At 40.6% G+C, this 12,993-nt stretch overlaps 1 protein-coding gene across 1 annotated transcript in view; it reads right to left on the reverse strand.

Annotated features, from left to right (window-relative positions):
• The window catches only part of cpt1cb (carnitine palmitoyltransferase 1Cb), a 60,018-nt gene that overhangs the window by 12,827 nt on the left and 34,198 nt on the right, over positions 1-12,993 (reverse strand). The window contains exons 11-13 of the mRNA XM_034893640.1: positions 8,136-8,324; positions 7,217-7,322; positions 5,352-5,468 (exon numbers count right to left, since the gene is read on the reverse strand). Coding sequence (XP_034749531.1) covers positions 5,352-5,468; positions 7,217-7,322; positions 8,136-8,324 — 412 coding nt within the window. The remainder of the gene's footprint in view (positions 1-5,351; positions 5,469-7,216; positions 7,323-8,135; positions 8,325-12,993) is intronic.

The following is a 12,993-nucleotide window of genomic DNA, read 5'->3' on the forward strand; positions in this document are numbered from 1 at the left end:
GCGGCCGGCCACTCCTGGGAAGGTTCACCACTGTTCCATGTCTTCGCCATTTGTGGATAATGGCTCTCACGTTGGTTCACTGGATTCCCAAAGCTTTGGAAATGGCTTAATAACCCTTTCCAGACTGATAGATCTCGATTACTTTCTTTCTCAATTGTTCCTGAATTTCTTTGGCTCTCGGCATGATGTGTAGCTTTTAAGGATCTTCTGGTGGACCTTACTGTGTCAAGCAGCTCCTATTTAAGTGATGCCTTGATTGTGAACAGGTGTGGCAATATTCAGGCCTGGGTGTGGCTAGAGAAATTGAACTCAGGTGTGGACATACACAGTTATATTATGTTTTAACAAGGGGGGCAATCACTTTTTCACACAGGGCCATGATGGTTTGGATTTTTTTTCACCTTTAATAATAAACACCTTCATTTACAAATTGCATTTTGTGTTTACTTGTGTTGTCCTTGACTATTGTTTAAATTGGTTTGATGTTCTGAAACACATAAGTGTGACAAACATGCAAAGGAATAGGAAATGAGGAAGGGGGCAAACACTTTTTCACACCACTGTAATTCCCATCTCTCTTGAAAGCGGCGGCCCTCACTGTCAACTTTCCTCGTTTTCTTTGCAGTGGCCATGGCAGAAATGATCGGAGAGGGGTTCGCGGCATGAATGCAGAGACTGATAGTATTAAAGTGGTGCTTCCACCATTTGGTGAAAGGAGGAATTACAGTTTCAAGTTTTATGATGTATTTATTCAGTTTGACAGTGCAGGCGGGCCATAAATAATACATTATAAGACCAAAGCTGCGGGCCGTTTTCAATCTGACTGCGGGCTGTGATTGGCCCCCGGGCCGGACTTTGGACATGCCTGACTTATAACAACCTCTGCAGGGATCCTTTTCACAATGCCGTCAGACACTCAAAACAACAATCTGAGAAAAGAAAAATTAGACCTATATAGCCGCCAAGGGTTTTGTTTTTCTCCTGCATCTGAACATATCGGATGGTATTTAAATGACCGCCTCTTTTTAAAAAGAAAGAAAACTCCTTCCTTTCTCACAGTAGCTCTGAGAAATGTGAGCCAGTGAGTCTGAGTCAGATCCACTCCTTCCATGCTTAACAATGAACCTATTTTGATCTTATCATTCACAAATCCTGTACAGAAATTCTTTTTTAGATGTGAAGCAGCTCCAGGATATAAATAGCAACTCAGGCACACATACTCATTCAGTTACAGTCGGTAAAATCTAACAATCCTCATGCGCTGAGTCCAATGCTTTGATCTGACAAACAGAGTGAGCGAGGTCTCTAACTATTAGATAATTGTGTCTTTTCCTTTTTTTGTTAACAGTCGGGTTCCTTTGTTTAACTCATTAATTGATAACATTAGCTAATGTCTTAAGCCAATTTTTTAATATACAATATACAAGTAATTATGGGTTAGACAATATGTTTTTTACAATTATTTAATTAGTTAGTGGCACGTGACCCTGTACAGGTTCAAGCAACAAAAATGAGTTACAAAATATGTTTTATGATAATAAAAGAGGCGTGGTTTACTCATAGGCTGTGTATTTGTGCTATTACATTATGTGGTCACATATAAAATATGACATCTTTTGATATAATCAAAAGATGTATCCTGGAAACTTTAATTTTTTTTTAAGAAAGAAATTAGAATTGTTAGAGCACAAACGCCAGAACTGAGAGAAAACTGTTCTCTGGTCTTCAATGTGCTGCACTTCTGGCTCACAAACTTTGTGTGGCCAAAAATAAACTAAACTTATTTAAAAATAAATAAATATACACATACACACCATCCAAGCCCTGACATACCGAGCTGTAGCTAGAAGGAGTAATCATTCACATCGGACTACTTTGCTTGTCGGCCCAATGCATAAAAATAAAAAAAAGGGCAACATTGGCCGATACTGTTATGATTGCTGATATATCGTGCACCGCTAGAAACTACTGTTGTGCTTGAATGACATGCAATATGTAGAACCTTTAGCCTAACTGGGCAACGCAGTATTGAGAAAGCCCCAGGGGGAAGTACCACCTGACCCCCATTCAACCACACAGGCTTTTATCACCTATACATTTTCTCTATAGGGTCAACAATGTTAAAAAAAAGAAAGAAAAAAGAAAAAGAAAAAAAGATGATGTTTAAACATGTTTAAAAAGATTCCAAGCAATACATACAGTGCAATATGATAAGGGGGAAAAGTAAATTGTTAATGGAATTCAGTAAAGGGACTATTGGTCAAAATGAAAATGATATTCTTTAATGTGATGGGAGCTCAGGTCCCGTCACCGGGACGTAAACTCGCCATTTTTTGGAAGTGCTGATTTCTCTCATAAATTGCAAGCATTAAACCGTCATAAACATGCTCATGCCATACATCATTTGAAAGCTTAACGTCTCCTGATTCCATCAAGCCCACACACGAAGCAATAAGGTGACTTACAACGGTTATAATCATGTTCTGAAGTAAAGAAACACAGAAAGATTTGAGTCTGAGAGTGTGTTTTCTACCTGTCTCCTCGTGTCTTTAATCACAGCGGTGAAAAATCGCCAAAAACCTTAGTTTCCTACATCGAAAACACCCTAAGGCATTAGAATATCCAAGCCTTGTAATCCATAATTATCTGGTCCCTTCACAATCTTGTAGTTTCAGCCCAAGTTTTGACGTGTAGAAATACACACACACACACACACACACACACACACACACACACACACACACACACACACACACACACACACACACACACACACACACACACACACACACACACACACACACACACACACACACACACACACACACACACACACACACACACACACACACACACACACACACACACACACACACACACACACACACACACACAGATCTGTCTTTTAGAGCAGATCGATGGCAGCTGAAGGTTGAGATTTTAATGCATCATCTACATATACGTTCCTCTCCACAAATCTTCTAGCATCCTTCAAGGTCTCCTCTCCTTCTTGCGCAGTCTTTCTCAGTCCAAAGATGGCTACAGCCGGTAAAGGACTGTTACCAAAAACATGCACATGCATTATATATTTCTTGATGTCTCTGTTAAAGTCCTTGTCTTGATGCCATAGAAAACATAAGGCCTTTTGGTGGTCTGGTTTGACAAGGAAGCAGTGGAACATCTGCTGGATGTCCGCTGTGACAGCAACAGAGTCGGGGGTAAACGAAGGAGCACACCTAGAAGGTTAGTATTGAGGTCTGGACCAATGACACGCACTTGAGTCGAAGTCTGCTCTGATTGGTCAGGTTTCTTAAGATACACTCCAAAAATAGGTAGGTACTAGCACTCCTCCTCAGGTTTGAGGGGGGGCGCTTCTTCTGCATGGTCATCCTGGAATATCTTTTGCATAAATGTGAAGTGATCTTTCAGCTCCGCAGTTCTCTTTCAACAGGAAATCAGTGATCTGAAACGGTTAAGGGCTTGAGCCTTGTTGTTAGGCACACAATGTCTCTGTGTCTTAAAAGGTAAGGGAGCCGTCCAACTGTTATCTTTATCTTTGTAAAACCCTTGTTCCATGATGTTCAGAAAAGCCATGTCTTCAAATGAAGGTGCAAATTTTTTGTCATCTTTGGATTTCTGAAACACAGCGCATCCTATGTGGTCTTTGCTGTCCTTGCAGACGAGAGACCCAGTGTAGTCATGATTTTCTTGCACAAAGTACCGGTTGGGAAATGGCTTAAAGAGGGATGCTTGTCCATTTTCAAGTGTGTTAGTGTAGAAGGGGTTTACTGTGTCTAGTTTGTGGACCTTACCAAGGCAGACACTGCCCAGTATAACCCAGCCCATGTTGAGCTTTTGTGCATATGGGGAGTCATATGGCCTGTTAATCTGTTTACGCACCTTATAGACTCAGATGAGGTCTCTGCCAAGTAGCAACATTATAGGTGCGTGGGGACATAAAGTTGGAATCTGTATTACGATACATTTTAGGTGTGTGTGTTGAACAGCTACCTCTGCAGTGGGAATCTCTGATCGGTTGTTGGGAATTTCAGGGTAGGAATTTCAGGGTAGGAAGAGAGAGAGTGACTTCTTCATCTAAAGATTTTACTTGAAAGCCGTGTGCTCTTCTCCCCGACTTCTCCACTACTCCTGCACATGTCCTGAGGGAATATGGAGAACGGTCACCTTTAACATTGAAGAGCTTGAACTTGAACTTACTAGGGATCGGTTGCTCTGATCATCCAATATGGCGTGCAGCTTGACTTCCTTTTCATGTTGGCCTGAGCGACCAAATAAATCTTAGAACAGGATCTTCCAGTCATGTCTCGCCGGCAAATTTCTGTACGCTTGGACTGACACTCTCATCCTCCCCGGCATGCTTTTGTGTAGATTTTAGGACCGTGACCGTCTTGGACCATGTAGCGGGACCCGGGTGAAGAATGGAATGGTGTCTGTGCATCTAATATGGCGTGCAGCTTGACTTCCTTTTCATGTTGGTCAGAGCAACCAAATAAATCTTAGAACAGGATCTTCCAGTCATGTCTCCGCAGCAAGTTTCTGTACGCTTGGACTGACACTCATTCTCACAGGCATGCTTGTGTGTAGATTTTAGGACGTGACTGTTTTGGACAATGGAATGGGCTCCGGGGGAAGAACAAAATGGTGTCTGTGCATCTAACATTCATTCCACAGTTCTTTGTGAGATGAGATGTTGACGCACAACAACGGAAACAGATGCCACTTGGAGAGATGGGGCTTCTTATGAATAGGCTAGTGTAAATGATGATGAAATGTCAGTCTTGTGGACTGATACAGGTGTACGGTAGCTCATATTTTTATGAGTATGTTTGTCTAAGATGTTGCGCTAGGAGTTGCGGACCCCCTGGTGAAGATCCTTGCTTTAGATTGTATGGATCTCTAAACTGTAGGTACACAGACCAACAGATTAAATAAAAAACAAAAAAAACAATTTGACTTGATATATCTTTAAAGGAGCGTTTCAACTTTTTAACAATATTTTGGTTGTGCAATTTTCTCAAAGGTTCCATGACAAGGATGCATATGCAGGATGCAGTTGCATGCTATCTCTTGTCAGACATGTTCAACCATGTTGGTTTCATGCAAACCTCAAGTGGATGATATTGGCAGCCCTGCAGGTCCTTTGGGCTAGTGTGTGCTTGTACGGGCAGATAGGAGTAGGAGTGTGAATACCATTCAGGCATGTTTATGGCATTGTACGATCTGATCTCAACCGCACACACAAGGTATGTCAGTACCTGAGTGTCAAGTTGTGCTAACTAGTGAGTGAGGACAGAATGTTTGAACACCTCTGAACAGACAAGTGTTTGTACCTCTGAGGGGATGTCCCAGATCAGCCTCTGGGGTGGGGGTAGTGAGCGGTCCACCTCGCCTTTGCAGTGCCCGTCCTCAGAGTAGCCCAGCTGGAAGGCATCGGTGGCCAGGGTGAACTGGGGAGGGAAAGAGCAGTGGTGAAATTTAACTAAGTACATTTAGTCAAGTGCTGTAACTACAGTCAGTAAAAATTTTAGGTACCTTTTTTCTGTTTTTGCCATTTCCTACTTCTATGACGCTAGAACTGAAAGAAATATTGTACATTTTACTCCACTAGGATTTCCCGCAGCACTTTGCAGTTGAGGCAGCCGCCTAAGCACGCCTTAACTACGTTGTAAAAACGAAACAAAAACAGGCCTAGCCTATATGAGCAATATCCGCCGTGTTACTCTGTCCCGTTTTCTCCTTTTCATTCAAAAATCACACAGTTGAAGCGTGTGGAAGCGGTGGACAGAGAACGGAAAAATGAAACAGAAAATGTGAGGCATTTTTCTGCATTAAGTATTTTAGTACTTTTAATATTTTCCATTTTCCATTTTCCTATATACTTTTTCATTATACATATACTTTCATAACCTTTACTTAAGTAACATTTTTAATGCAGGACTTGTCATGAGAGTATTTATACAGTCTGGTATTAGTACTTTTACTTGAGTGAAGGATTCAAGTACTTGGGACATCTCTTTTTAACATCCAAATACTCACCAACACAAAATACAACTCATGACTTTACCCATTTGTTTTCTCTTTCATATAGAGACCCCAAAAGGTCAGGACTTTCTGGATGGACACACATTCTTGCATACATTTCCGGTGTGTGCTTCTTTTCATGGAAAACCACTGACAATGTAATAAATGACTAACTGTGCGGTTAGCGCCTCAGCAAGCCCACATGGTGGGCTTTCCATTTAATTCATGGCACCCACGCCAGCATTGGACATGCACAATGTTGCATTTGTGTCATCAGACCGCATGCCTTCTTTCCACTGCTCAGTCACCACTGCCTATGCTCTTTGTATCACTGTATGGGTGCATCACATATTAAATTATGCACAATGCATTTAAGAAAGTATCACCTTTTGTCTGTCGTTTTGTCGGATTTCATACTGTGGTACGGCTAGAATCAATACTTGATTCAGCTATTATTTTTGTTGTTGGAATGACAAGCATGGACCTCACTGGTAGAATTATACAGATAGACCTTTTTCACAGCAGACATGTTGACATGTCATAGTAGAAAAAGCACAGGTGTATTCAAAACCTTTAATGATGGCTGCATTCTACTCACTGGGCCTTGTATTTGTGCATGCCAACTCACTGAAATAGCTTACAGGGACACTTGATGGATTTGAGCCATAGATCAATTGTTTGATGACCAAAATATGACCTCTTACATCTGTTATATAGCAGCAGCAGCAACAACAGTAGTATCAGCAGTAGCATCATGTTCTGGTGCTTTTTCTCTCAGTATTTATTTTTCTAGTACTCCTCCTCTAAACACAGCCATTTCCTGGAAATGGTTCTCATACTGCCAACACCCAGTATTGCACTTCCACTGATGAGAAACAGAGCACGAGGGATAAATGCTTCCACATTTTAAATGTAAAAGCATTTATACAATCTATTGCATCAACATCATATTACTTTACTTTTACTTAACTTTGGATTTCTTGCACTTTACCTATGTTACGTTATACACTTATTGACCAGTTTCTTTCTTAATCTTATTTTTTGCCTTAAAGTTGACTGTGAGCAACTGCAACTGAACAGTTTTCCCGAGGGGATCAATAGTATCAAAGTATTCTGATCGTAAGCAGAAATTCAATTCAATTTGTGAGACTAACAGAAACCCTTGAACACCCACCTCCCAAAGGTGAGCCACTGTCGGTGCATCAGCCCAGGAGTGCTCAGCATTTAGTCCACTTTTCCCGTTACAGTAGATCACAATGGAGAAAGATTTATCAAACCACCTGAGGGATGACAGGAGAAATGGCTACAATGTGAGAAAATATAACCTGAATGTACAAAAGAAAAACAGCTAGGGATTTAAGAAATTGATAAAGAAATGTGTACTAAGTTATTCAAACACTAATGTTATATTTAAATTTAAAAAAATAGATTTGCAAGTCAACACTTTTTCCAAATACAATTAACACTACTACAAACAAACAGGGAAAACATTGCTCCCTATAGACCGAATCGTTAAATAAGATCTTGCATAGGTTGGCTGCAATGGATTTCAACATTGACCATATATCAACAACTTGTGCCGATTAGCAGTCGCACAAGGCATGACATCTTTTTGCAAATTGGCCACTAAGAGTCAACAACACACTTGCTGCTCTGTGAGGATGTGATGCATCAGCATGCTCACAATGACATAATGCTTTCACTTCCACAACTCTGCACTGGAGTTTAAGGAGAATCCTGCCATAAATACTTTTGGGATAATTCTGCCAATGTGGGTATTTGTTTTATAAAATTGAAAAAGACAAGGCGTACTGCCTGGCTGCCAATATTTTAATTCATCTTAAGTATCAATTTCCTTTATTAAATTATCTTCAGTCATATAAAAATGAGTTGTAGATTGATTACAGAGAAAAAGTGATAATTTATAAAGAGATACAATTTAGTATTACAGGTTGTTATTTTGGAAAACAAAAGCAGCCAAAAGAGATGAAGCAATACAAGTGAAACGAGATAACATATCTCTGGTTGCAATCCCAAGGCCCCAAATGGTTTCTCGACACCTATCTAGTTTCTTTCCTGTTTGTCCTCCTCACCTATCGTAACATTTCCCATGCAGTATGGACTTGGCGTAGCGGTCCAAGTTCCCTGCTGGGTCCTCTCCCCTCATGCCTTGCTCTTCATCGTCCAAGGTTACAAAGAAGGCCGCCCTCTCGATGGAATCCAGTGAGCGCTTATTGATGCCGGAGCTGAAGTACTGCTTCCTCATCTGAGACCAAGGAACCCTGGATCACAAAAGAAACCACAATTCTCAATTATCCAAACAGCACAAGAGAAAGAAAGAGTTAAGAGAACAGGAAGTTCATAGAAGACGTAACTGCACAACTCCTTTTTATGATTAAGATGAGGCATTAAATTTTGAGGACATCCAAGATTTGTTTGGCCTTATTTATAAAATGAGCTGGTTACAACACAGCATCCTCTCTTTGACATTATAATGTGTCCATCCAACTGACAAGACAATCTAAGAAGACTTATATGTTGCAAATAAAAAATCATTTTGAAATCAACCGGAGTGAAGTTTGCCCACTGTTAAATTAGTTTATTAGTTAGTAGTAATTAGTTGTTTTTATACATGTGCATCAAAACCCAGCTACAATGTTTGCTATAACGTGGCTCCAAGGCAGGTGATGTCAGTCGGCTGGTCCGTTCGCCCCTTTGGTGTCTAGACTGAAATATCTCTACTTTGTGTTGAAATAATATTATTTTGTACAGACATGTATGGTCCCCCGATGATTAGTCCTATAGACTTTAGTGATTCCCTGACTTTTTTTTTCATGTATTGCATAAAATACCAATTTTCATAATTTCGATTTTTGTTTTGGTAAAATAATTTCTCACATTTGAGATGCTGGACCCAGCAAATGTTTCTTCTTTTTGCTAGATAAATGAGGTGCTTTGCTGAGATTTAAAAATCCAAATGCTCCATCTGTTACATCTATTTACATCTGTGACAGTTTCTCAGTAGTTCTCAATGAAAGCAGATTGGAAACTTGTAATATATGCCTCACAGATCATTTCTACTATGCAGGCAAGCACATAATACTTGTTTCAAATGCATCAATTGACTGGCTAGTGACCGGAATTGGCAGATTTTTACATTGTCGGCCATGACTGGTAACCTGCCAGTCAGTCTAACTTATGATAATTTTATGCCAGTCAAAATCACTCGGGCGCCGCATTATTTACATTGCGACATCAGCACCACACACAATTGCAAGGTTTGTGCAATATTCATGTAGCAGCTGTTTATGAAAGGTCATAAAGTTTTAATTATACACTGCTTTGCTCAGCCGGCTAATCTGACTTCAGGCAAACAATCTGCCGCTCTCTCTGTCCCCTCTGAGGCTGAAAAACTGGAACATGAAAACCGCGCTCACGCAGATCCTGGAACATGATGACTGCACTCACGCAGGTCCTGTGAAATATGACAGCTACAGTTTTTTGAAAAATAGTGTTCTGACTTTGATTGAATTTACTTTTTATCGGACCCCTTATAGGACAAGAAGCTAACGTTAGCAAACGCTGCCGTCCCTCTGCTTCTGACACCTCGCTGGCCGCTGTAGGAGATGCTGTATTAAAAAAAAGGAAAAAAGAGACGCTATATTCCTCGTAAACGCTGTATTAACATTGCTGTTTAATCCCTTTCCAGGTTAGTGGGGATGCATACCGTTCAAAACCAACCAAAACGTAGTAATCTTCCCTCAGCGTTTAGTTTCGTTGCTAAACCGTGTGTAAAATGAGCAGTGGCGTTAAATCATCTGTTTCAGATACCTGGGGTACCGTCTATTTGATGGATTGTTCCGAGGTAAATGTAAAAATGTAAATGGACTGTTATAGTATAGCACTTTTGTAGTCTTAACAACAAGTACAAGGTGCCACCTGCTCATCAGATTCATAAACATTCATAAACACTAATTAACACTCCAATACACTGCAACATTTAACGCCATTCACTTTTCTGGCAGTATTGACAACAGACGAAGCCACAGTGTCTTGAGAAGCTCAAGCGTGTGTTTTTATTGTTCACTTCACTTTTAACTCACTTTCCACCATCTTTGCTATCTTTTTTTTTTTGTTTGTCTTTACAACACAGCATCTTCCCCAAAGTTAGATAGGGGAACAATCTGCTTTTACTTACTGTCAGAGTCGCAACCCCGACCCAAGTTTCTTATTTTATCTCTCAGTCTCACTAGCTTGACATGTCTGTGTTCTAAAGTTGCCTCACCCAAAAGCTTTTCTTCCCCTCTATATAGGCCATACCAATTTACATGGTAACCATTTCACAAATTAACTGTTTTTAGTTCCTGCGTTGTCTTTCAACTATGAATCTTTTAAAGAGTTTAAAAAAAAATACTAACATTTAACAGTCACAGCAAGTTAAGGAGTCCCGTGATTGGCTGGATAGAGATGTAGCTCCTGGCCCTACTTTGTCAAATTGTTGTTTTATATGGTTCAAACTTTGATATTTTACCACTTTGTGATTATTGGAGTTACTTAAAGTAGAATAGCAAACAAGAACAGAACCCAGCACGACGGGACCGATGTCACTGCAGAGGCATTGTTGGAGAAACACGTTTCTCCAGTCTCAGATACCACCGGTGGGGGTCAACAATGACAATAAGCTAACTGCTATCCATGCCCAGCTAGCATCTCTGACTGCAAGCCTTGGCTCTATCAAATCGGAAGCAACGCAAGTATTCTCAACAGCTATGGCTATGCTTTTCAAGAGATGGAGCTGAAGCTAGCAGACATGAGAGACAGAAACCAAAGCAAGATCTGCATAGTCTGGCTGAAAGAGGGGCTTGAAGGTGCAATGCTATTCTGTATCTCTCGCACTCCCAGCCGAAGAGGTTCCCAAATTTAGCAGATAATCCGCTAGGATTTTGAGATCTCACCCAATCTACAGTGATAACCCAAAGAAGACCACCTCTACTAATCACACGTTAATTTTCAACGTGCTTCGTTCGCTACACAACCAGGCAAGCAATCCTACAAGCTGTGGAAATCTCTGCTCGTCAAGGGCCGTTTTGTGCTTTTTGTTTCTTGTTTTTGTTGACAAAAAAATGTGTTTATTTTGATATTAATTTAGTGTGGAACGAATTGCTGTTGCAACCAGGTATTTATGGGCTAGTGTTCCATTTTTGCTGCCCTATATCCAATCTTGATCACAGACCTTCTTTGAGTGTTAGCCTTTCTGGATGCGTTTCCCCCCCCTTCTCTCCCTTCAAAATCAGCACTATTACTTTCAGGGTGCTGTACCTACTCACCTTCTCGCTATGAGATTAAGATCCAGTGATTATTTTACAGATATTCCCACTTTTAAAAATTATAACAAATTCTGTCAAAATACATCCTTTCAGACGTTTTTTTTTTTTTTTTGAAGATAATTTCTTGGGGGCATTTTTAAGCCTTTATTTCCACAGGACAGATGAAGACATAAAAGGGAAGAGAGAAGGGGAATGATACGCAGCAAACGGCTGCAGGTCGGAGTTGAACACGCATCCGCGCGTCGAGGAGTAAACCTCTATATACAGTGAGGAAAATAAGTATTTGAACACCCTGCTATTTTGCAAGTTCTCCCACTTAGAAATAATGGAGGGGTCTGAAATTGTCATCGTAGGTGCATGTCCACTGTCAGAGATATAATCAACAACAACAAATGGACTGTTATAGTTTAGCACTTTTGTAGTCTTAACAACAAGTACAAGGTGCCACCTGCTCATCAGATTCATAAACATTCATAAACACTAATTAACACTCCAATACACTGCAACATTTAATGCCATTCACTTTTCTGGCAGTATTGACAACAGACGAAGCCACAGTGTCTTGAGAAGCTCAAGCGTGTGTTTTTATTGTTCACTTCACTTTTAACTCACTTTCCACCATCTTTGCTATCTTTTTTTTTTTTGTTTGTCTTTACAACACAGCATCTTCCCCAAAGTTAGATAGGGGAACAATCTGCTTTTACTTACTGTCAGAGTCGCAACCCCGACCCAAGTTTCTTATTTTATCTCTCAGTCTTACTAGCTTGACATGTCTGTGTTCTAAAGTTGCCTCACCCAAAAGCTTTTCTTCTCCTCTATATAGGGGACAACAACAAAAAACAACAACAAAAAAATCCAGAAATCACAATGTATGATTTTTTAACTATTTGTATGATACAGCTGCAAATAGATATTTGAACACCTGAGAAAATCAATGTTAATATTTGGTACAGTAGCCTTTGTTTGCAATTCCAGAGGTAAAACGTTTCCTGTAGTTTTTCACCAGGTTTACACACACTGCAGAAGGGATTTTGGCCCACTCCTCCACACAGGTCTTCTCTAGATCAGTCAGGTTTCTGGGCTGTCGCTGAGAAACACGGAGTTTGAGCTCCCGCCAAAGATTCTCTATTGGGTTTAAGTCTGGAGACTGGCTAGGCCACACCAGAACCTTGATATGCTTCTTACAGAGCCACTCCTTGGTTATCCTGGCTGTGTGCTTCGGGTCATTGTCATGTTGGAAGACCCAGCCTCGACCCATCTTCAATGCTTTAACTGAGGGAATGAGGTTGTTCCCCAAAATCCCGCAATACATGGCCCCGGTAATCCTCTCCTTAATACAGTGCAGTTGCCCTGTCACATGTGCAGAAAAACACCCCCAAAGCATGGTGCTTAATTGTAGGGATGGTGTTCTTGGGATGCTACTCATCATTCTTCTTCCTCCAAACATGGTTAGTGGAATTATGATCAAAAAGTTATATTTTAGTCTCATCGGACCACATGACTTTCTCCCATGACTCCTCCGGATCATCCAAATGTTCATTGGCAAACTTAAGACGGGCCTTGACATGTGCTGGTTTAAGCAGGGGAATCTTCCGTGCCATGCATGATTTCAAACCATGACGTA

This window comes from Etheostoma cragini, chromosome 15, assembly GCF_013103735.1.
Source record: "Etheostoma cragini isolate CJK2018 chromosome 15, CSU_Ecrag_1.0, whole genome shotgun sequence".
In the NCBI taxonomy this organism is placed as follows: Eukaryota; Metazoa; Chordata; class Actinopteri; order Perciformes; family Percidae; genus Etheostoma; species Etheostoma cragini.